This window comes from Tetrao urogallus, assembly GCF_951394365.1.
Source record: "Tetrao urogallus genome assembly, chromosome: 12".
NCBI lineage: Eukaryota > Metazoa > Chordata > Aves > Galliformes > Phasianidae > Tetrao > Tetrao urogallus.
In genome coordinates this window covers 10,140,896-10,167,599 of record NC_136825.1, presented here as the reverse complement: position 1 = coordinate 10,167,599, position 26,704 = coordinate 10,140,896, and the positions used below count along the sequence as shown (strand labels likewise).

General features: G+C 34.9%; 1 protein-coding gene across 1 annotated transcript; it reads left to right on the top strand.

Annotated features, from left to right (window-relative positions):
* Positions 1-1,250: 1,250 nt before the first annotated feature.
* DPY19L3 (dpy-19 like C-mannosyltransferase 3) lies at positions 1,251-26,704 on the top strand (the record flags this gene model as incomplete). The annotated part of the gene is made up of 18 exons (XM_079541428.1): positions 1,251-1,353; positions 2,830-2,963; positions 7,224-7,314; positions 8,128-8,249; positions 8,457-8,602; positions 10,188-10,311; positions 10,659-10,793; positions 12,397-12,528; positions 13,483-13,584; positions 14,390-14,463; positions 14,616-14,774; positions 15,134-15,250; positions 15,603-15,714; positions 16,260-16,316; positions 19,534-19,616; positions 24,972-25,104; positions 25,791-25,949; positions 26,543-26,704. 18 exons carry the CDS (start codon positions 1,251-1,253, stop codon positions 26,702-26,704), a joined length of 2,145 nt encoding a protein of 714 aa, XP_079397554.1.

The following is a 26,704-nucleotide window of genomic DNA, read 5'->3' as shown; positions in this document are numbered from 1 at the left end:
CGCTCCGCTCCTGGTGCGGTTCTGGCGCGGGCCCTCGGCCCCCTCACCTGCCCGCCCGCCGCCTCCCCGCGCCGCGGGGCCTGACCCGGCCTGGCCTCACCTCGTCTCGGAGGCGGGACCGCGGCTTCCCCTGCCTGAGCCTGGCGAAATCGATCCCTCCGGCATGAGGCGGGAGTGGAAGCTGGCTGAGCCAGCTTAAAAAAGCGTGGTTGCGATGACCACCCTGCCCCAATTACGGCGTTATTGTGCTTTCTACAAACCAGCTGCTTAAAAACGCCGTAGATAAATGCTCACCTCCTTCCAGGTGTTTTTGGCTTGGGGAAAGGAAAAAGAGGTGAAGCTGATTCAGCGCCAAAAAGCCATGCAGCTGAGGTTTGTTTCTCAGATCATAAGCACTGTTACTCGCACACTCTCGTGCTAACTGTAACAGCGGTGTTTACACCAAAGAACGTTAACGTTCGAGCATGCAAGACAGGAAATCACCGGTTCCCAAATACAGAATGGCAGCTTGAAGCAGTTTCACTGGTGGACCACTCACAGAACAGAGAGCTGTCAATGGGCAAAAGAATGACTAGCTGCTTTTTTTCTTTTTTTCTTTTTTTTTTTAATGTTTTCGTATTTTATGAGGCTTTGATAGTACAAAACATCAAAGATGTCTGTTGTCTTTTTTAGCGCATGTTCTTTGGCAACGTTTTTGCATCCCACAGCACACTTTTTTGGGATTTCTTGAAAGCCAAGACTTAAACAAATGGCTCTCTATTTTAGGTACCCACGAAAATACCCTGAAAGAACCTTTTTTTTTTTTTTTTTTCTGTGAAAGGCTCACTCTTCGTAATTTTCAAAGCAATAGAGCCTGATGTGTGTTTTGAGTCAGGAACCCAAAAGTGAGGGCAGCCAATACTATGAAGCATTCTGAAAACCCTTGTCAAGAGTATGCAAGATTGTGAACTGGAATCTTTGCAGATTTAGGGTAATTTCATTTAATGAATGAATGTAATTTATTTAAAGGTAAATGTAATTTAATATCTGAGTTGTTAAAAGGAAAAAGAGACAATTTGGAATTATTATATTTTGTAAGATACACTTCAACTCAGTTACAGTTTTGTAACTTAAAGTCTCTCATGGCATATGATGCAGTTCTGTTTTCAGACATTTCATACAGTAATAGTTGAATATTTGGGTAGGAAGATGCATTCTGTTTATGTGTCCACCTAGGAGTCATACTGAAGAATAATAAAGTGACTGTCATCATGACAACCGTAAGACAGAGAAAGGGTGGAAAAGTCCCAGAAGCAGATGAAGATCAGCCTTCAGAGGAGAAGAACGTGAATTCTGAGGGAAAAATTCTGTCTGGTGGGTAAATTAACTGGCTTGTGATGTTATGGCTTTCTAGTAGCATTTAGCTTCAGGTTTCTGTCCTAGACACATAGGTTAGAACTAGGTACATACCAAATAAATTTTCATACTTGAACATCTGTTACCAAAATGAATTGGATGAGACTAAGGGTATGCAAACTACTGCACAATACTACCATCTCCATTTTAAAACCCTAATTTAAATTTAATTTCAACTAAAAGCTGTTCAGTAATATGACACACTATCAGATGTCGTATAGCAATCATAGGTTCTTGAAGATATAAAAGTTATCAGTAACAAAAGAATTTGAAGACCTCTGACAAACTGTACTTAAGTATAAGCAAACTGCACATTAAATATTAATTTAACTGCAAACTCTCACCTGTAGTACAGAACAGACTATCTAGATGAGTTTAAAAGAGAGACCTAAGTGTTTTCATTTGAGGATCTGTTTAAATAATAAAGTACTAACTGTGTTCTTTGGATTTATAACTTCAGAGTTATCAGTTTTAGTTTTTGGTTTTGTTTGGGTTTTATTAGTTTAAGGATTTTTTTTAATCTAAATTTTGTACGTTCTGTAGGTTTCTGTACATGTATTTTTGGTAGATGGAAGTTACCTCAGTTGCTTACACACAAGCACATTTAGGCTACAATGTTATTGTCTAGCCCTCAGCTCCATTGAATTGTGTTTTTGTTACTGTTTATGTAGATGTAGCACACAGTATGAAATAGCCGCTTAAGGGACAGAATTCCAGATCACTAAAATCCATATTAAGTCTTATATCAACATTAAAAAAAATCATGAATGTAAGTATACAGTGCTTACAGTGCAGTACTAATACAGTACTTGAGCTGCCTGGAGACGCAACCTTTTCTTCCCTTTGTTCTGTCTGTAATCTCATTCTGATGTGAAAAGGAGATTATCTGCATTTCAAAGCTTGACACTATCATCAAAGGCTGCTTTGGCCACTGTCTCCTCGTGAGTGCTTACTGAGACTTCTGAGCCTTCAAAGTTTTTTTAATTAAAAAAAGTATACACCCCTCTCCCCCCCCCACCCCCCCCCAAAAAAAAAAAAAAAAAAAACTGGCACCTATACTAAGAAGTTTGAAGATCTCAATGTCTTTTGATGTAACAGTCATCTTGTATAGCCTTAATTAGAAATGCTGCCCTGGAGGATATTTCAATTTAGATTTACAAGTTAGATATATTTCTCTATTTGTATAGAGTTGTTGTGTTCTTCAATTCTAACTATGTATTTCCAGTTAAGGCACACCTTATTTTGCTTTGCATGCATTCTGAGTTCCTGCATGAAATAATAAAGACACATCTCCATAAAAAGAGCTCTAAAAATCCAATGTCCTGCTGCCTAAAAAATGTGAATTTACTAGCACAGTGTATAGACGAGTTTCCAAAGTTCACCAAAGTTGAATTATGACTTCACAGTTACACAGTCAAATATTTCTCTTCCAAGATCATACAGGTGGAAAGCTGTGGAATATACTCTCACTAACTGTTGGTGGAATTGTTGCCATCTTTCTTGGACTTCTTACTTCTGTTTATGTTGCTACACTGCATGAAAATGACCTGTGGTTTTCCAATATTAAGGTAAAATTTATTTTCATAGAGCATTAATAAGAGTGTTAGTTGAAATTTCATTTACTTATCTTGCAATTGTTCAGAGGCATGGAATATTTCAAAGTGTTTTTTTTTTTAATTTGGTATGTAAAATCAGGAGCTGTACCTCCCTTCTCACAGCTTTTTATATCCTCAGTCATTTCTGTTATAATACCATTCAATATACAATACCATTCAACTGTTTTTCTTCTAAATACATTGCTAGACAATTGTGCCGTTACTTTCCTACCTCAAGAACAGCAACGGTTCTTTCAGCGACTGGTCATTATCTAGAAGAGAGTTTAACAGTCTACTATATGTTGTTTTATAATCATCTCATGCATCCAGAGCAATCCAAAACTACCAGCACCACAAAGAGATAAAACAATATGCAAAATCTTGGCAAATAATTCTTTAATTGCTATTATGCTGTGGTCTTGTAATGCAATTTAAGTGGTCCCTTAGTAATCAATACTAATTTTATGGAAGAATATTCTAAATGTGCAAAATTCAGAACATATTTCAAACATTTACCAATGTCAAACCAAGATCTACAATGCAGGGGAAACCAGCTCTGGCTGGTTTTCTCCCTAGAATCATTTTATGGGAAAATAATACAGCTGTACACACATCTAAATTTAACCAGTGAAAAGAATTAGGTGAGTCATTTTCCTTTGAAGATGCCTAAAATAAGTAGACTTTTTTAGGTCTACACGTATAACGGAACAACTATATTTAACTGCAATACTTGTATTGCAATATGTGTATTTTTTATCCTAGGCACTTTTCCTGTCCAAGATACACATACACAGCAAAAATAAAAATAGTTGGCATTTACTGAAGCAACTGCTGCTGTAGTGTACATGTAACACTGTGCTGTATGCACTGACATCTTTCTTTGAATATAGAATCACAGAATTCTTTGAGTTGGAATGGACCTTTAGAGGTCATGTAGACCAACTCTCCTGCAGTGATCAGATGCCTACAGCTAGATCATTGGATATATATTGAAGGTGCACCTCAAGTAAAGTCTTTTGGAAACACGTTCTACTATGAAAATAACAGAATAGGGAGGAATTTTATCATCTTTTCTGTCAGCTATCGTTGTTGTTCAAATGCAAACTCTGAAGAAGCCTTAAACGGGAATGAGCCAAGGCCACATAGCAAATGAGTACTGGAACACAAACCATTTCAGGGTTTTCATTTGTTCTTCATCCCTTTTGAGTAAACATTTAGTCTTCTGATAATTTTGTCTTAGTAACGTGGCTACTTACAAGAGCCCAGGAATAAAAGTAACAAATCTGAAGTGGTTCAGACATGCCCGATAAGAAGACTGGGATTCCTTCTCTGAGCGCTTGTATTGTCTCTGTTTACATTCTGAGAATAAAAGAAGGATGAGAAAAAGTGGAGAACTGGTAGGCAGCTAATTAGAACTTCACAAACTAAACGTGAGCCATAAGCAGAAAAAAACAGCAGTCCAGCTTTTGTAGTATCTTTCCAAAGGAGTACACATTGAGTGGTTGTTGAGTACATTTACTCTGAATTGAAAGTATGATTCCACTTAGGTGGAACCATGCCATCCTAACAGATGGATTCGAGGTTAACCGGCCAAGAGACCATGTATGTGGATTAAATATGTTTGCTGAAGGCATGATTTGTAACCAGAAGCACTGATAGCAGCTGTCTACATTGGGTTGTACAGTTGAGGAAGTTTTCAAATCTTTCTGGTTTGAATTTCCTAAATTGAACAGCTAAAAAATATTTTCAGCAGCAACAAAAACTGCACTTTAGCTTTGTGAAAAAAAAATAAATAAATAAATTGGAGCTTTTCTTGTACTCTTTATTTTTAAAAATCTCAACTAAAACTTTGGCAGCTTGCTCGGTGTTCTGAATGACTTGGCTAAGGAGCTTGAGGAAAACTGAATTCTAGAGTTTTGCACAGCCCTTGAGAGGGAGAGTCCTTTACATTTTGTTTTGAAGCTTAATATTATTAGAATAGAATTGCATAAATTATGTGCAACTCCATATGTATCTTGGAGAATTTTTTTTTTTCTAACAGTGGTAACTTCTTTTCTGAGCACTTAGAAATTGAACCTGCACTAAGGCAAACATGCTCTTACAATGCTTACCCATAAGTCTGTATGGTTTTTATTGACATGGAGTACTAGGAAAAGTATAAATTGCTGTAAAACTGGAAAAGTCTTGTGAGCGAATAAAGCAGATGTTATCTTAGCATGAAACAGATGTAATACTCACTAGTGTTTGTCTCATAAAGTATAGCATTTGGTTGAATGCAGCTGGTGCCAGGATTACAAATTAATCATGTTTGAATGCATTTTTGCTAATTAGATTCCCCTCTGCGACTACACTCTCCCCCCTAATAAATTCCAAATGTTAACGTTCTTTTTTTTTTTTTTTTTTTTTTTTTTTTAAGACTTAGAATCAGCTGCTTTTTTGGTATTAGAAAACTTTTCAGTAATGATGAATTTGAAAGCAGAGCGCATTGAAAATGCAGCACTCTCATTTTGCTAAGTATGTTGCTTTTACTATTTAGTGCCAATGTTGGTTTCTTCTGCTGATATTATAAAAATTTGTATGCTGCAGAGCAGCTGGAAAGTTTAATTGTAGACTTGTTTTGAATCAGATGCATTTTTATCTGTTGATTTTTCTCAGACCAGAACTAATACTGATTTATTTTGTGAAGTTAACTTCAATAAAACACATATTTTGAAATAAGATTCTGTACTGGGCAGTAGTGGCAGTAAGGGATTTTCTGTCTAGCTTTATTTTAGCTCTGAAATAGTATGGATTCTGTGCCAGCAGAAGAGATGGAAACTGTAGGGAGGTAAAGGTCTTAGGATTCTATGCATGGCTGTTTTAACTAGAATGGCATTCATAAAAATACCAGAAAACAGTATCATTCTATTATTTCAGTAATGTTCTTTTGTAAAGAAACCTGAATTAATGAGATTATCTTCAGAAATCTCAACCAAAGCTCTTAATGTATGTCTTGCTTGCACCACATATGGGAATCTCATTGGATTTTCAAATCTGGATATCAACCATTTCTAATTGATTGTTTATCAGAGATAATTGCAATAATGCTTTTAAATAAACTACTGAAGTGATAACTGGTAGTAAAATAATTTTCTAAAAGATGCCTACTATTTCTCATCAAATTAGCTGTGCATGCAGTCTTATCTTGGTTAAATGTGGTCACCCAAGCATGTCTGAATTTGTTAAATTTCATCAAATCCTCACAACTGATAAATTAATAAAAGGAAACAAAAGAGATCTTGTTCTGACTAGTTTTATCTAGGAGAGCTTTCATGCCTCACTTGACCCCACCTGCTGCAGTATCAGCCAAGAAAATGTCAGAGTTTGAGGTGCACCTAACTTGGATGATTTGAACATTTTAGATTAAAAAATAACTCCACCAATGTCTAAAAACAACTAAATAGTCGGTTCTCCTTTTACCCAAAATTTAAGTATAATGATATGAAAGTAACAAACAGCTGGCTTCTAACAAGAAACAGCACTTAGCAGGTGGGCAGCAGCATACCCTGCCAGCTGAGATCCCAGGGTTGGGATTATGTTGTAGTCCCAAGTATCACATACTGATTTAATCAAGCCTTATGGTGGCAAAGCCATGGAACACTACGGGATATCCACATCTGGAAAAAAACATTACATTGCATGGAGCACACATAAGCAGTTTTAGCTCCAACTGTTGGCCACTGCACCTATCTAAACATTGAATATTACAAAAATTGTAAAATATCTAAAATGTTTCAGATTTGCATATTGGTAACACAGAAGTCATATACATTACTATGTTAACAGAAGCATCAGCATCTCCAGCATTTGCTTCTCACCCAACTGTGCATTTATTTTACCTTTATTTAAACTAAGTTTAATAGAATGAACTCAAATACTCAAACCACTCTGTGGGCCAGTTTCCCCCATGTAGATAGAATGAGAGTTTCTAGTTTTTATTCATACTGAAATCTGAAATAAATTTTCTATTCTAAAATTGGCACTTCAGTAATCGGTTGGATGAGTATGCAATCAAATCCATTGAATTAGGATTTTAGAAGGCTACTTCTGTAGGTTACTTTAATGTCATTGGTAGCAAAATTCACTAATTACCATACCTATCAGATTGACTTAATGGAAGAAAAAAACTGGCTGCTTCATGTTATTGTGAACAGCAAATAGAAATTGAATTTATTATTGCACTTTCACCTACAGGAAGTTGAAAGAGAAATTTCATTCCGAACAGAATGTGGACTTTATTATTCCTACTACAAACAGATGATTCAGGCTGCTTCCATCCAGCAAGGTATTGTAAACAGTGAAGTAAGTTTTACTTCATGTTGCCAGCAGACTGTTCTTAATGTATTTTCAAATATGGTTGAGGACAAGGAATGCCTTAGGTTTGAAAGATGGTATAATGACTGTACTGGAAACAGATTTGTTCTGTTTATCCACCAAGGAGCCACTAAGATATGGACATGACCTGTTTCACAGTGGTCCATTGGTTTCTGTGCCTCCCTCCACCTTGAAGGACAACTTTCATATCTGTTCAGGTTTCAGCCTTGCTGTTTTATTCAGTACGTTACTCTCATTATTATTTGTGTCTTGTTGTTTAATTTACATGATGAGTTATTTGTGGGAAGAGGTAATTTTACATTGTACACCAATACATAGTAAGTGACCCAATGAGCAGCTTTTAAAAGCAAGCCAAATACAATAGCGAGTTTACTGTGACTGCCATATTTTCTAGATTTCTAACGTGCTCTCTCACAACTTTGCTTATTCTACATTTTTTGTCAATATAAACATTGCATGCCTTTGAAGTAGTGACAAGAATGGTTCACTATCACATATTCTGTATTAGGAATCTAAGTGCAGAAATTAATGTTTTATATGTCACTAAATACATAGTACTTGAATTAGCACTCTGATTCATATTCTAGAAGACCTCAGATGGTCGTAGTGATTTAGAGGCAGTATGATCTGAATCCTTGGCTCAACATTTGCAGGTTTTGGTGAAAGATCCTAAAATACCTTTGAAAAAATTGTTCACTGTTCAAATGAGGATGGAGGGGGAAAAAATGACAATCTCCTATTTCAATTTCTCTTTATCATTAAGGTTTACATGGTTTAGTATATGACAATAAAACTGAATCTGTGAGGACAATTAACATACTTGAAAGAATGAATGTTTACCAGGAGGTGTTTCTCAGCATTCTGTATAGGATTCTTCCAATTCAGGTAGGCATTTATTTATGGCTTTAGACTGTAAGTGCATTATGAAGATTGTCCAGTGAATCATAGCTCTTCTTTTCAGTTTGTTTTTTTTTTCCAATTAGAAACATTTCTAATGCCTTTTTAATTTATTAAAACAAAATCTAATTCATGTGAAGTATAATCCCCTCCCCAAATGTTTTATGACAACATCAGTGTTCTTGTGTTTTACAGCAATACCTAGAGCCCGTTTATTTTTATATCTACACTTTGTTTGGACTTCAGGCAGTTTATGTCATTGCTCTGTATGTAACAAGCTGGCTTCTTAGTGGAACATGGCTTTCAGGGTTATTGGCAGCTTGCTGGTATATTACCAACAGGTAGGTGAGAGTCAACATTCAGTTTTTCTAAAATTTTACCTCATGTCAATGATAGGGCACTAAACCTTCAGATGCATGATCAAACTAGACAGCTTCTCTCCAATTAGCCAGAAAATGAAAAAAAAATAGAAAATAATTGGCAATCAAAAAAGGAGCTGAAAATGCAGACTTAGAATTTTGAAGTTTCAAGAAATTGGAATATAAAATTTTGGTTTGAGTTGATCTCAGAGAGTAGACTACATCTTTCAGATGCGTCTGAATCTGCAGATGACATACCCTGTCTTTTCCAGCCTGAGGTGCACTAAGTGCTAAAAGACATCTGTTTATACATTCTTCAGGTCTCACCTTACTATCTCCACAGCCAGCCTTCAGGGATTCTTCCAACAGCCTAAGATCATCACACTAAGTTCAGCTTCTCTGTTCCCTTATTCCTGTAGGAAATTAAAAAAAAAAAAATTGTCAGTTGAACTACCCTAGTTCTTCACCACCATTTCTCCATTCAGGGAGAAACAATAGGGACTGGCTTTCAGCAGGCACTGAACTACTGGAATGAAGCTAAAGCTAGTGACATGGGCTGTTTTCTGTAACAAGCACATAAGAACAATAAAACAAGAACATAAAAGTACAGTGTCACTTCTGTCAGAAATGTTTGGTATGTTCATCAGCAGTTCTGAAGAAGTTTATATCTGCAGACATATCCATTCCAGAACAAATATGTGTACGTATTGTTAAAATGAGTGTTATTTCTCCTAAGACGAAAGTGATTTAAAAACATGTGCAATGTGTTCACATGTTTATTTCATAATGTCATCTTTTTCACTTACAAAAGCTTTGGATTTGTCTTTTTTTTCTAATAATTCATAAACAACATCTGTTACCACTTATGGAGATAGAATAAGTACATGGAATTGATTTCAGATTAACACTGACCAGGTGAAGTACATCTGAGTAGTGCATTTTACATCTGAGAGTAAGCAGGTCTCATGTGTATTGCTTGTTTTGTGTTTAGCAAACATTTTATCTACACAAGATAAATTTGATTTAGTTGCTATAAACTTTGAGTTTTTATAATGATTGACCACTGGGAAGTTTTTCCTAACTTCTGTAACATAGATTTTATGTTAGAGTATTACAGAAATTACCTAAAGTTTCTGACTAGATTAGCAGTATTAAGATCCAATGCATTAGGCTCACACTGGAGAATCTGATGGCTTAACATTCTGATATTTGCTTTTACAGCAACCAAAAGGCAAAGTAGAATTACTTGTGACTTAAACTCCACATGCTGCACTTTGAGATTGCTCTGTTTATTTCTAAGTTAACCAGGCAGTGCTTTAGCAGTAAAATTTAATACATCCTACAAATTTTTTAACAATAAGTGATGTGTAAGTACAACACTTGAGTCATAGAAACAATCTGTAGATCTGCAGAATCTTCATAATTTTTTCAGAGCCAGGAACATTTAAGGAACTAGATTAATAAGCCTACATATCTAAAAGACCACAAAACACTCCCATCACTTCAACTTTTCTGTCACCAATGTTGGTGCTCTGTTTGCTTTAAATTTATGAAACTGTTTTTGCAGAATAGATACTACAAGAGTAGAATTCACCATTCCCTTGAGAGAAAACTGGGCCCTGCCATTCTTTGCAGTTCAGATAGCAGCCATCACATACCTATTCAGAAGTCATTTGCAGCCGGCTCAAGAAGTGAGTATTTCTTATGAGTACAACACAATAAAACTACTACCAGAAATACTCATGTAGAACTTGGGGAAAATTACTCTAAAAGCATTTCTAGCACTGGAGTTAATGTATGTCTGTGTGAATACGTATGTATATGTACACACAAAATATATATACAAACTATGCTTTTACATATACTATGTATGCGTACATAACATGAATACAAGTACTTGAAGCTCCAAAAAAACTCAAGCAAATAGTTACTGCAGTTAAAGAGCATGAATTCTCATTTTAAAAATGAATTTAAAACCAAATTAAATAATCTGATAAAGAAAGTAAATGTTAAATAAATCTTCTTTCCACCCTCCTAGAGATTGACGCTTCTGGCTGTATTTGTAGCAACCTTCCTCTTTAGCTTGACTTGGCAATTTAATCAGTTTATGATGCTGATACAAGCATTGGCATTATTCATACTGGACTGCTTTGACATACTTCCCACAGCAAAGGTAAGATCATGTTTGGAAATAAGCAAACTTTTCTCTTTTCTATGATAAAGCTAACAGTTCTGGAAGTATTACACGAACTGGTGTAAGGCCTGTATGCCCTTGTGCTTCTGAATAATCATAGCACATGTCTTTTAAGTGGAAAAACTGAATAATCAAAATATACATCATCTCTGTTTTTTTTCCCAGCTGATTTTCACTTCATGTAGTTAACTTATGTTGCTAAACTTTCATCTAATTTTGTTAAGACATTGCTATAGTTTGACAGTACTAATGGGACTGGTTTTAAACACCATCCTAACATTTATTTACCACAACTTGAGCATGTCCTATGGAAATGGTCAGGAAAAAAACAAAATCTTTGAGCTGAAGTCATAAGAGTTTAAGAATTTTACTTGAACTTCTGTACATCCTTGTTTGAAAGCTAGGTAGAGGCACTGTACCACAAAAGGAAAGAGAAAGGTGGACAGGACTGCTCAGGAGAAACAGATATCTGTTATAAGCTATTGTCCAGCACAAAATAGTATTGAAATTCACCACAAACTGAATGAGCCAAAAGTAAAGCAAACATCACTAGGAAGATCTTAGGAAACAAGTACGCTATAGAAGATGAAACCACTTTCTTTGAACTCAGTGCCAGTGTACAATTCTGCTGGCATTTTAGCCTTTGCAATTAGTACACAATTCGAAAAAGCTTCTCACTTAAATTTAAGAAAAGTTATGATAGAATGAAGAGTAATTCAGGTTAATTTCATTCAAAATTTGATGCTGATTTGAATATTAGTGATTGTTTTAACATAACCAAATGTTAGCATGGTGAATACATATCACAATAATGTGGTTTATTTAAGAGTTACTGAACCATTTTCATTATATTTGTACATGTAAGCTGAAATTAACAATTAATGTGACTAATTAGCTACCTTCAATGCTGGCATACCTTAAATTACAGCTTACCTTAAATTACCTTAAATTAACAGCATAAAGCTGATCTTTAATGGATTTACTACACCACTGTTATTCCATATTAATTTTCCAAAAGCACTGCTTAACACTGCCATTTAACAATCAACTTGATGACCACAGTAAAGCAAGACTGAACTTTACTTTTTGTAAAGTAAAATTTATGGTTTTGGCACCAATGTATCAGAAAATCAGCTGTTTTTTTAGTGTTTGCATCGAAGTAAATGGGCATAATGGTTTGAAAAGACATAAAGGAAGTTACACAGGGATTAGATAATAATTAATGCTGTACTGCATTAAGCTGAAGGTCTTTAGTCATAAAAACATGCTAGAGGCTACAGATATACTTTTGTGACTAAAGAAAATAGATTACATCTCCCAAATCCTAACTAATTAATATTTTCCTCACTCTGCAAGTATTTAACTTGCCCAATTTATTACAGCATCAGGTTTCCCAGGAAAAGTATAAAATATTAACTACTATTTCTATAAATATAGAAAAAATATAGTAATGGCTGTATGATGGTTTTGTGCAAGAAAATTGCTTTGCAAAAATAATTGATGCTGAAATAAATTATAAAACACAGTAAAAGAAAAGCAGCTTACAGTAAAATTTTGAGTCATAAAAATCTCATTTTTACAGGTTACGTGGCTCTATATCATCCAAATTTCTGGCTTACTGCTAGTCTGTGCCCTACAGTTCTTTAACTCAATGATTCTTGGATCATTACTTATAAGCTTTAATGCTTCTATCTTGATAGCAAGAACAATCCAGGTATGTATTGAAATATGTTTGAAGTAATATATAAACAGTATAAATGAGTAATTTATATGCATTATAATCTTAAATTTCTAATACTAATTAAAAAAATTACTTTAGAGTAGAAGAACAAAAACATTGCATGATCAAATAATGTATTCAATTACACTAACTACAATTGAGCACATCAAACACCATAATTCTGTGATTTCTATTAACATTTATGATTGTGCAAGCTGCCATTTGAATTCCACATAAAATCTGCATAAATGGACTTTACACCTGTTTCAGCAGGTTTTGTCTTGGATGCAGAGATCTGCCTCAAGCAAAATATTCTATGAGAAATAGGTACATGTCAAATTCAGTTTACTGAAATACGTTTTTTCCTTCAAAGATTGGGATTTTTCCTCTATTTACATACAGTCTCTTTTTTTTTCCTGATAGTGGAACTGTTGACAGCCAATAGCCACAATATATGAACCTATAGAGCTTTCCCTGCTGTCTCTCACTCACCCAACCTTGTAAAATCAGAACTGTGGTTTTATTTTTTTATTTTTTTAAGATGATATCTGCACCCACTCCAAGTTGTCTATGAGTGGAACAGTTCTCAGATCTGGAGCTTTGAATTGGTCAAAATCATATCAACTGACAGTTGCCACATTGCCACATTTAGGTGAAAAGTGTAATGAATAGATAATTGAAAAGATACACACTTGGCTAGTTACAGAACTGTGCTAAAACAATATGCTGAAGGGTTTTTTATGATGTCATTCCTTCAGTTTCAAGGAATAAATATATCTTTATTTTAGATATTTACATGTATGAACTTTTGCTTGTGAGCCTAATACAAATCTCATCCTGACTTAAGGCCTAATTACATAAGTGATTTCAAATAGTCTGTGTTAGTTCTGTTCCAATTACATACAAATCCTAGATATTTTAAGTACTTCAATATTTTCTTCTTTCTAGAAAAACCTAAAAAAGGGCAGCTTGCTTAATAGGCTTCGGAAACTTATCCTCCATGCACTATTAGTGTCAAGCTTGACTCTTCTAGTAAATAAATTTATCAAGGTAAGCAAATTACTTGTAATACAGAAGTGTTACAAAATTTAATGCATTGAAAGATACCTGTTAAGAGGTCACGTACAAAAACATCTTTAAAAGTTTCCATGATTTCGCTGTGTTTCAGAATAGGTTTCAGAAATTAAAGATTGTTTTGCTAACTGTGTTGGTATGATTTTGAAACACAGTCTTAAAATTGTTAATGTAAATTAACACCACATATTCAAATACATATTCATAACTAAAAGCCCACCTGTAGGTGGCTTCAAGTCATGAATAAACTAGATTTATACTACATTACGATACTGCTCAGCGTTTGCTAAGTTTCATTGATTGACTTTTCAGTTAACACAGTTATATTGAATACTTGCTATAAAACTGATGTAGGTGATACAATACCTTTACTTGCTTCTTGTGCATTGAGATCTACACAATAGTGAAGGCAATAACACTTTTTCTTCCAGAGACTTTATAACCCAAATGTTAAAACTTAGTACACGAGGAGTATAAAAATATCACAGTATGATGTAATAAGTCAGGGAAGTAGAAAATATGGCTAAAGCCAACTTATCCTTGGTAGAATTTATCTGTAAATATATATTTTTTAAGTGTATTTTAAAAAGTAAATAATTTGCTCCTGGGGCCACAGCACCACATTACAAAATGAGTGCTTATTTCATTGCAAAACATCCTACCTTTGTAAGCCTGTGCTTCTTCACAGTTTGATTTAACATAGTAAACAAGTTTTCTTAACCTTCTAGGTTTTTTTTTATACTTACAATGATTGCTCTTTTATTTTTTCCCTCCTCCATAGAAAATTCTTAATCTTGAGTCAGATGAACATATATTCAAATTCCTCAAAGCAAAATTTGGATTTGGAGCAACAAGGTATGATTTAGCTGCAATTCTTCTTTTTGTTGTTCAACTTCAACAATGGCACCACCGTGGCATTATGATTGCTTGAGAAAAAAGAAAAACTGATTCTTCTTTATTTCAAATTATGACATACATGATGACAAGTATTATTCTTTTTTCTTTAGAGATTTTGATGCTAGTCTCTATCTTTGTGAAGAAGCTTTTGGTTTACTGCCCTTAAATACTTTTTCAAGACTCTCTGATACATTACTTTTTTATGTCTACATATTCGTTCTCTTCCCTATGACAGTAACAGCTGTCATTGTTGCTCTTCGGAACCTCAGGTAAAATACATTTCAAAAATAATTCAGTTTGTCATGTTCTGTCATTGTTGTTTTGGTTTTTAGGTGTTTGTTTGGTTTTTTTAAATCAGTTTTGTCTTCTTCAGCAGGCTTGGGAACTGACAGCATTAGACCAAGATGTTCAAGCATGAGTTTCTAGAAACAATTGAGGTCTAGAAACAATTACTTCTAGAAAAGCATATGTGAAAGTAAATACTTAATGCTGTATCAAGCTGGTGCTAGAAGGCTTAATTATATCAGGTGTAATATAAGATTGTGGACTCACAATAGCAGTATTGCCCTTTAATATCAGAAGGATTAAATGCTTTTATTAACACTTATTACTTGTTGTGCTTAATCAGCTGTTCAAATCAAGCCCTCGAAAAAATGGAAGAATGCACTGTATCACTGAAGCCTGATGCTGCTTACAACTTAATTCACACCGTTCTTTTTGGATGTCTGGCATTAAGCACAATGAGGTACTTTCTAATTATTAATTTACTAAAGGTTTTCGTAGACAACACATTTTAGTGAGAGTGTAAAATATGCTGACCACAAACTGATAGGGCTAAGAACCTTCTTTTTCTCCCGGATCTATCATTCCTTCTTTCCTAAAGCATTTCCCAAAATCCTAACAAAAATATTGTTTGGAGTTTTGGGGCAGATATGTTCTCAAGAGCACACAGTAAAGAGTGACGTTTATGTTTCACAAAATTATTGTAGAGTCCTGAAAGTCCAAGAAAACTGTTCAGAATTTCTCTAACATAAATTCCCTTATCAATACAGACTGGCAAAAAGTGAAAAGGCAAAAACTTGTCTGTATTATTTCAGAATGAAGTACCTCTGGACATCCCACATGTGTGTATTTGCATCTTTTGGTCTGTGTAGTACCGAAGTATGGCGACTTATCTTGAAATGTGCTCATCTCTACACATCACAGCGGGTTAGCACTATGCTTACTGCATTTCATAAAGCTTTTTTTTTTTTTTTTTTGCTAAACCAGTCAAGACTCAAAACTTTAAAAATCAAATGAATTTTGTTTGTCCTTTCAAACAAATTATTTCAGAAGCACATTTGTATTAACTTATTTAATAAAGCCTATTTTCTAGTGTCCTATATATTGAACAATTCCATTTTAATACTCTAGATGGCAATATTGATATAGCTATGAAAAATAACGACAGCATTACATCTTAGTCACCATAATAAGAAATCAGCAGCAGTCCAAAAAGAACTTTACAATCTGTTAAAGTGAAAAACACAGTGTTTGTAGAAAGCAGATTAAACATATAGTTATAAATCCATCACTTTATCATGGGTGTATAAGAAAGGCTTCACTTTAAAACAAAATCAAAATCGGATTGTGACTTTAAAATTCACAATATGTAAATTCCAGCACATTATAGTATGTCAGATCAATATGTTAATAACTAAGTAACCAAATAAATGTACTGTAACAATAACCTTTTCTTTTGTGGTTTTTCTTAGACACAAGTGATTAAATATTTGATACCAATAATTACATTACTATACATTTTATATAAGGTAAGCATTTTTCGCTCAATGTTTTGGCATTTTTTAATTGAATGGAGTTTTCTAAAGAGATTCTTATGCATAACTGTTTATACATTTATAGCTAAATTTTCAAAATCATGATAGACCTACTTAATGTGTAAATACAATTTCATATGCACAAAAATATATGAAGAGTAATTTGGACTCATTTGATCTAAAGTAGTGTTCATAGAAAAAAGATGGGTTTGTCTAATTATACGTTTAAGTTACTAAGTATGATTTATATGCATAACTTTATGGAAATATGGGCTGTCTGTTTTGATTTTACCTAAGTTACGTTAAAAAAAATGCAGATTACATGCACATTGTTCAATTGTGTAATGATTTATTGTAAGAGCAGAAATAATCAAAACATTCACTGCAAAATGTACTGCATTGCCTCATCTGATACATTTTAAAATACAGAACATAAAAAGCATAAATAATGGGCTAAAATTATAACATCTACAAGTTTATTAGTCTGTCAAAGTAGGGAGAGTTCTATCATTAAACTAACTGGCATACTTTCCTTTTAACCTGCATTTGCAAAGAAAAAAATCAGAAGGTTCTTCGTTGGAGAATTAACTTCTGCAACAGTTTATTTAGTGAAGTTGCACTGATATATTCTACAAGTGGACAACTTAGAATTTTTTTTTTTTCATTTGCGTGCTAGTTGGGGAAGTCATTTACCATTTCTACCATCTATGCAAATGATTGAAATAATGACATTTGTTTCGATACAGGTGATGCTAAGAGCATAACTTTCTAATTGATGGTCTAATGTGACAGATCAGATAGGAATGCATTTCTTCTCATTCTTTATGAGTAGATAGAAAGTTCTTGAATCCTGTCAGATTCAATTCTGAAGTCAACAGAAATCACTGATTTTTATATGCTTTAGATCAGTCAGTCTCATTTTCATGGTTGTTTTTTTTCCCCCTAGATATGGGAAATAATTTTTACTGACATTAAAAATACCACTATTCAAAGTGCTCAGCAAGAACAGTGAAATTTGCCAGCCTGGTATTTTTTGTTGGACTTTCAGAAGTCAGTTCTTACAAATACAGCTACAAGAGGTGTGGATATCTATGTATGTCTTCTTTGAAAAGCAAAAGAAGTTAGGGAGCTTTCAGGAAGAAGATTAGCCGACAGACCAATAGACAGATAAAGCTTGTCACCAGATTTCCCCTCAATGACTGGAATAAAAATTCTTACAGAGGAAGATCCAGAAACTGCCAGTCAGTTCTTTGAGACAGCATTTTGTATTCTCCCTCCAGAAGCTTTAAACAAAAAAGACAGAGCAAGTAGCTTTAGATAACGGACTTTATCTTTCTACTTTCCAGATAAGAATTCATGTGTTCTTGCACAATGACTGCTCAGACTGCATGAACATCTTGCACATTCATTGCAAACTTTAACTAACCATCATAGTTAGCTATTTTGAACTAACAGTGAATGTTAATTTGCATTCTATAACCTGTTCTGGTTGCATTTGTCAGAAGAACCAAGCTTCAGCACCATTCCTCAAAATAGGAGCATTATGGGATTATTAGCCTAATCCTAAGTAAACTAATGAAAGCCTCTCTTGAGGCTTGTGGTTACTAGGGTCCCAAATATATCACTCGATCATTAACTTTTTCAGATATGGATGCAGCTAAAATGCTAGTTGTTCAGATTTCATTAAGTCTTGAGACCTACAAAACATCTGTATTCCTATTTAAAAGGTTTTCTTCGTTAGTATGACACAAACAACTTCTTTCAGATAAACTGAAAGTGTTAAATTATTTCTGTGAATTCTTTAGCTGCCCCAGCATTCAGTAGATAGCCCAGTGTCATCACATTTTCAGTACATCACAGAGCAGGTTTATAAAATAATTTATAGAATTGAAAGAGTCAATTTCTTTCAGCCTCCAATCAGAAGTGATGTTCCAACCTCCCAAAAATCTTTGGCTTCATGGGGTAATTCAGCAGTGAAGAGAAGAATTTGTCTTCCCTCATTTCACAACTGCTTAATTTACTTATTAATCTCAAGGGAAATTTTCTGAAGAGCAGAAATACACTGTTGTAATACTAGAGCACTTTGCAATACACAACCAAAGCCAGTATTTCTGCCATAACTATCTATTAGATGTTTCTCAGTGTAGTCAGTATTTAACAAATGTATCAAGTACGGAGTTATACTAATAAGCGTCTTAATTGGGCCAATTATATCTCCTGTGCTCCAGTCCTTCTACATAATTACACTTCTAGTGAACGAACATATTTTTACCAAGTAGCTCAGCAGGATCAGTTTCAAATTTGTCCCGAGTTCCAGGATGAAAAATGGTATAAATCAGAAGATTTGTTGCTTTTTTAATCAGCAGGAGGTTTTTCTTATACTTTTCCTATACTTTTTCTGGTGAAATTTCACTTTACAAGCCAGCAATTCTTATTATCTAAAGAAAGTAGGATTGGAATGGGTTTCACCCATTACAGCTTCTCTAGTAAAGACAGATACAAAACAATCAGTCATTAGCATTGTCATCTTTCTTAATTGATCCCTTTTGCCCTTGAATATCTTCTAGAGGCCTGTTGCCACCTGTCACAGACGTTGATTGATCTAGTCAACTCCATGACATTAAGCAACAAAAATTTGTTCTTTTAGTTGTTTGGGGTTTTTTTGGTCAGCTTTTGATGGCTTTGATATCTTGGTTGTTACACACTGAACTATTCTTTATCTTATTCCTTTTCTTAAAGCTTGCTCTGGCTGGAAAAAACTCAAAACATTACGATTCATTCAGAGAACTGAAGTGACTTGTTTGTGAAGTAGATGCCATGCTCAACAATCACTTTTGGTGGCAACTTTTAGTTTCCCACGGGTATTAAGATATAAACTGGTCTTAAACTGATAAGAGTACTGGGAACCTTCAGTGAGATCAGAATCTGAAAAAAGTTATTTTTCTCCTCAAGGTCACCACAAGAAGTCATTAGGACTCTTCTAGTCATCTAGCAGGAGCTGCAGACATGTAACTCCCAAGATTTATATTATTATGACAGTCACATATCTTTTATAAGAGTAGAGCTTGAGTCTTGTAATCAGTGAGCTGGACAAGACTGATTACCAACTGAGAGGAATTAATATCTATTTCAGCATCCAGAATTTGTGTTGGTTGTTTTTGGTGTTTGTTTTTTTTTCATTCTGTCTTCAGTCTGTGTATTTTAATTGCAGTTCTGGCCAGGAATAATGGATGAACTGTTAGAGCTCAGAGAATTCTATGACCCAGACACTGTGGAGCTGATGAACTGGATTAAGTAAGAGGATTTTTTCTCTATTTAACTTAAATGCTATTTATGTAAATCTAATGTTCTTAGTTATAGTCCTCTGTTCTGTTTATCACAGGTTATCAGTGAACTCTGGTGACCCATGGAGATAGTTACGGATGAATGGGGTATCTAGAGGTTACCATATTAATGGCTGTGGAGAACAGCTATATGTAAAGTCCCTCAGCCTGCTCTTCTCTGGTTCAGTATCATGCTATTGCATTGCATGTGTGTTTGGGAATCAGTTGACTCCATTTGCTCCCAGGAGCACAAAGTTTTCCCAGCTGAAGGAGGTCAATTTGGAAGCGTCAAGATTCTTCCATCATATTATGCCTACCTCTTTATATTAGTAGCTCTTCACATTCAAAAAATTTTCTCCTACTTCATAATTTAAAAAAGCTGAGATGTAAGGTTGTACAGCTGAGAAATCTGTACTCTACAGTCTGTTTCTTGAACTTCAAAATATTTATGCTTACAAGAATTAGTCCCTGCATATGCTCCAAACTGTAAACAAATTATTTGTACTTGACAAGGCTAAAAATAGGTAGAACATCTCTTTCAGAAGTGTGAGAAATATTTCAAGCCCACCTCATCACGTCTGCCTTCTCACAGAGTATAGGAAAGTGGGTGTTTTATTCATGGGAACAGTTTGGAGCACAGCATATAAAAGATCCTGAGAAGAAATGCCAAAAAGGATGTTCTCTGGAGGATTGTGAATTTAAGAGATGCATTCTATTAACATAGAGCTCATCACTAAAATCTTTCAGGTTAAATTTTGAGGACAGACATTCCTAGAATTTGTATTTATTTGGAACATTTAATGATATATATATATTTTTAATCTTTGGCAAAGATTTTTTTTCAAAGCCAGTTTTTTTACAGCAGAGAATATTCTGGAACGTACATCTGAGTTTACTACATTGAACACTGACCTATTTGAAGTATTTCCTTGGAGCTCTCTGTTGTGTTTTCATATGCAGTGTACTTGAGTGAAACCACTCACCCAGTCCATTTTTCCATAGTAGTGTATTTATTACACTCCATAATGTTGTATTTCTTTAATCCATAATACAGAAGGAATAATTCAGAAGTGGAATTCATTACAAACTTTCTCTGACTTACTGTGAAAGCAGGCCATGTTTTCTCCATCACTTAGAATCTCTGCAGCCATACTGACACAATTTTGTGACTAATGTTAACCAGCCTGCCCAATTTAGCACTTCTGTTTTATTGAAAGATAGTAAATGCCTGCTATTCAGGTAGTTCAGATAGTTCAGGTCTCCTGTGTACAATAGATGAAGTTTGGTATGGATAAGCATAAAATACATAGGTGGATTTATTCCCAGCCATGCACTGGATTTGACTTGCTCCAATAAGAGTGAGTTTTCCTATGCTCTTTGCACTGACAATCCTGAAATGGTTTTTGTCCTCTTTTCCTGTTGAGTTACAACAGAGAAAATTGCTATTTAAAATTTACTGTGTTTATAAGTACTATTCACACAAAGAGTTAGTTATCAATACACTTAATTCAAGACAAATATTTATGGTAAGTTTCTTAAAGTAGGACTGATTTTCTCGAGTTTCATTGTGTAAAAAAAAAATACTTTATGATGTAGAGCTTGATAATTCTGCTACAGTTAATGATCTGTCAAGATTGGTGTCAGAAACTAATCATTCATTATTAAAATTCAGCATGAGGAGCTCCAATTTGTCATGTGTAGCAGTGAATTAACTGTGTCACATACTCTGCACAATAAGAAAACCCTTTATCTGCTTAGATCAAAATGCATATTAACTTGTCCAAATATACAGTCTGAATCATAGCGAACTATTAGTCTGTCCACAATGTAGCATCTGCAGATGAATCATTAACTCTCCCCCTTACTAACATTACCATGGCATTTTCAGGAGATAAACAATATTTTAAATATATAAACCAGTCCACAGACAGTATCAGATTGCATCTATTCTGCAGCACAATTTTTGACATAATAAGCTTGCATATCGCAGTTTCTCATTTTCTCCTACCAATAACCCAAGGATAGTTTGCAGCTTTGTTCCCAGATGGGAGGTGTATATTAAAGTTCTTAGTTTGGACTTCAGTCCTAAGACAACAGGAACAACATCAGGAATATCATCAGGCTTTGGGGTTCTCTGTTTATTTATTTTTTTTTAATAATCTCAAACAGCCAGAACAGTGGAAAAGTAAAAGACTACGATTTGCCAGAGCATAGTTATGTCAAATGGATTTGACTCAGGCATGGGGAAGAAGCATTTTTATTTTACTGGAGACACCTATCATTTTCAACTAAGCCTGTAATATTTCAGTAGAGCATTCTGCAAGTAAAAAGACCTTGTAAGGAAAAAAAAATTCTGGAGTGGCATACTTGAGGAGACAGAATTTCCTTCTCAAGTCCCTTTGTTTTGCTGATTCATATCATACCCAAGTGTTAGGAAAGGAAATAATCTGAGATTTATCAGATTTTCTAGCTTTGAAAGCTGACTACAGACTGAACTGCAGAGGACATTCAATAGAAATAGCTATTTTCTTTCTAATAATAAAACCTCTAATTGCAACATTTGCCATTTCAGAAGGACTTCCTTAAAACAAGGTTGCAATAATTCATTGGCAGCTTAGTAAGAAAAAGAATTGCTACCACTTTTAGAATCTGCACAAGTAAACCATAGACCCTGTAATTCCCGTAAAACTGTTTTATTTTTAATGTTTAGTATTTACATAATTCTCTAAATTCTTAAACTCGGATAAAGGAAAGCTTCACACGTTTTATTATAGTGCTTAGTTTACCCATTAGTTCAGCTGTAATTAACTTGTTGAAAGCTTAGAGCTTCAAAAATAAATGAGATTATTTGTTCAAAATGCCATCAGGTCTGCTTGGAATAACATTTAAATTATATAATGTAAATCAGTTTGACCTTAAGTCCTTGTCATTATTTAGTGACATTTCGTACAGAATAAATTGTTTGCAGGCTGGGCAGTGTGGTACAGAGCTTAGCAGAAAGCTATAAAAACAAATTATCCTTTCATTTTATACATCATTTGCTCAGACATTTGTAAAAATTGCTTCATTTTTCTATAATAGAAAAGTGTCATTCTGTGCTTTGAAGCACATTAGCTGCCTTGGATACAGACCACAGCACTTAGTGTCTGATTCAGGTAGTGTCAAAGAAGGATGCTCACATGAAATGTAGAAATTATCCTGTACCTGACAAATATTAGTTAATTGTCACATCTCCCTCTAGCGGTGGTTCCAGAACATTAAAGCTCAGTAGCCAGCTGTGATCTAAGTTCCAGAGGAACAGGGAAGGCAGACATTGCAGGGAGGTCACACTGGTAGTAGCCACATGTTGGCTTAAATAATGCTTGGTAAATAAAGAATACACTTAGCTGTTTGTCACCCCATCTAGGTAAAAGCAATTAGGCTTTCAGAAAAGAGGGGGCTAATTGAACCCTGCACGTTCTACGTTTTAGACAAGCAGTGTTATTATTACATAATGGAAAAAGGACATTTGCTATTTGCTCTAGATTTCTGTTGTAAGGAAAGGCTGCAGGTTATTACTTGGAAACAGTGTTTTTGTTTGCTCCTGGGTTGTTGGTGGTTTTTTTTTTTTTTTTTTTTTTTTTTTTAAAACCAAGCCTGACTGCAAAGTTTGCTCTTGGGCTCTTTGTGAATCAGAGCAGCAGAATTGCCCTGGTGAGGCCAAGTCAGGAGATAAGTACTGCTGAGCATTGTAACACTTGAACAAATCCTGAACAGAAATAGACTTCTCACACTAAAACTTTAGTGACCCAAACATGAATGCTGACATGAAGGTATTCTGAGAGTCATTTTCCATTTAGAGCCTAAGCTTCATGAAGTCCCTGTTTGAACCTTGTCCACGTTGTTTCCAGCTTAGTCTAAAGAACTCTGCTTTCCTGCAGATGCAAGGATGAACCCTCGCTAACAGCCTGTCATGACCATTACATTTACATTTATTCAGTTCTAAGACTAATTTATCTCTCTTAATGAAGCATTTATTTATAGTGCTCATTGCTTTGTATGTTTTATGTAAAACAGATTTTTAAAAGAGATCAAATATTTTCAGAATTTAAAACAAAACTGGTTTTAGAAAACTGCTGAAAAACTTGTATACTGAGAAAGCTTAACTGGCATATTAAAATACTCTGTCTGTCCTTCCCAGATGAGATCAGCAGTGCAATATTTTTTAGGAAAGTTTTTATAATTATTAATTCATCTCTAAGCATAATCTCTTGAAAGGCAATAGTAAAAGTTAATATTTGTCTCTTACCATTTTCAAGCCTGTCATAGAGCTTACAGATAACTGAATTTGTAGATGCAACTTCAAAAGATTCCCTAAAGCACACCCTGAAGCATCACATTTGTTTGAGTGTCATAGCTGCAACGTGTGCATGTATATGAATTTTAGGCATCTGTTCACATTCCCTCAATTTAATTTTACTTGGTTTAATGTATACTTCTTTCTGCTGTTTTAATCTTTTGATAGAATATTCCTTAGCTATGTGCCCACTGAGAGATGGAAACCAGCTATGCACTTGGCACACTACAACCACTTATTAGCCTCCACTTATAGTAGCCTCTCCTGTCTGGCATGTTTATACTATCATTTTTGTCTGTTGTCTCTTTTCATGTATTTTATATTCTAAACATGTTGGGAGAAGCATGGATAAGAAATCTTTGGAGATTGTGGGCAGGGTACTTAAACAATCCCAAAATGCCAAGGACTTATTTAGTCAACAATTCTAGGCACTGGCTATGGTTTTCAGATGACACCACAAAATCAGTAATAGTATTTCTGTCTGGTACGTTCCCCCGTGTTGCATACCCCCAGCAACATCCATGCTTTTTGAAACTGGGAGACTTCTTTCATAATTTGTTTCCCACAGTTGCCCAAATAGGAAGATCAGTACATCTGACAGAATAAAATTTTCATCCCAAGTAAATAATGAGACAGTAATGAATTTATGCATTCAAATAAACTGTTTTATGTAGAAGAACTTAGATACAAAATGTAAGTCACAGTAAGTTTCCTGGAGTATTTAAATAGTTAGGATATGGAAATCTACAGATATTGAGTGTCTGTCTGAACCCAAGAAATCTATGAAATACGGAAGTACACTTTCAGGAGGACATCATTAAAAGGAATATTGGAATTTAAGGCCTCATATTTAGAAAAACAGTTACTTGAACAGTTTGCTCCCCGAACAGTGGAGAGAGAAATATTTTTTCCATCTTTTTTCTGTGTGATCTGAAGTGATGCAAAAATGCCCCCACAGAGATATCCTCAGACTTATCAACATTTGTTTAGGTCAAATACTCCTAACACAGCAGTGTTTGCTGGAAGCATGCAGCTATTAGCTGGAGTCAAACTGTGCACTGGACGGACATTAACTAATCATCCCCATTATGAGGATAAGCATCTGAGAGAGAGAACAAAACAGGTAAGAGTATTTCAACTGCTTAAGCTAGTGTTTATCCATATCACTGGCTCCATTCAGGAAAACTCTTCCACCTCTAATGGCATACTGCAAGTGACATGTGCTTTCCTTATTACTCTAACTTACTGTGAGGTACAGTTCCTGGGCTTTATCTCATTTACAAAACTCAGTGCTTTGAGTATCTGGCGTATGTCTGAATAAGTGAACTAGATGCTCAGGCTCATTCTGAGTGAACTGTGTTGGGTGTTGTTAGTATTAATCGATCCTGCTGCCCAGTTGGGTTGTTAAACCCACATAGAACACTTCCTCATTTGCTTGGTAATCCCTTCAGTTCCCAGGAGAAGCTATACGAATACAGAAAAATTGTTCTGAAAGTTTTACAGGCATCTACCAGAGCCTTTCTGAAAACAGTTGAAATATATTTCAGTTTTTAGTCAGCAGCAGTGCTACTACCACAGCATCCGTAATGTAAATATGAATATAATATAAGAAATCGTTAAGTGGCAAATGAATAAGAATGGGGTTTTGGTTTATTGTGGGTGTGTTGGGTTGTTCGTTTGTTTTTTTAATTCCTTATTCAGATCACATGGATCTCATTTCTTCCTCTGGTTCAAGATAACAGAATCATGAAAGAGCATACAAATACATGATCATGCATGTATCTCATAACTTGTTTTCTTCTTTTATAGATTTATCAGATCTATGCCAAGAGGTCTCCTGAAGATGTTTACAGAATATTGCGATCCTTCAGCACAGACTATGTGATCCTAGAAGACAGCATTTGTTATGAAAGAAGACACAGTAGAGGCTGTCGGTTGCGTGACCTACTAGATATAGCAAATGGTCATGTAAGTATGACATGGATTTATAAAGAAAACACGTTTTAGCTTCTTGTTGAAGTTCTGTTAGGACCTGGAGTAGCTTCAACCATTTCCACTTCATCATGAGTGTGGAAGTAAAATCTGATGGAGCTTTTGGACATGCTCAAAATTGCCCTAATGAGCCCTCCTTGCATTTACCAGTATTTGATAAAATGCAGCCTGCACAAAATAAGCAATAGCTTCCTGCTGAGCTTCAGGTTAGCAGTACGCAAACAGTGCTCTCTTTCTCAGGGTAAATCACCTCACAGCTTTGGTTTCCTTGGGGAAAGTAGACGATTGTATTACAATCTTGTTAGGGGAATCTTCAAGCTTTTCTAGAACTGACATGGAACCACAGCAGACCATGTTATTCAAAGCAGGCATTTACCACTGGCAAGTAAACCTTTTATCCATAGTAGAGACAATGGTACAGCAAATCTTACTCGTCCAACACAGTTTGTTAACAACTCCGACTAGTCCGACCCTCTGAATGTGTTGTCAAAGTTGTTTTTAGTTTCTTGTTATTTCTTATAACTGAATTGGCTAAAGATATTTCACAAATCTGTTTGATTGCATTACAGATCATGGATGGTTTGGGAGAGAATGAGCCGGATTTGAAGCCTTCGCTGTATCCTCGCTTCTGTGAGGAAATTAAAAAAAATCTGCCTTCTTATACTATACACTTCACTAGAGTGTTTCAAAACAAAACATTCCATGTTTACAAACTTGCTAAGCATAAATAA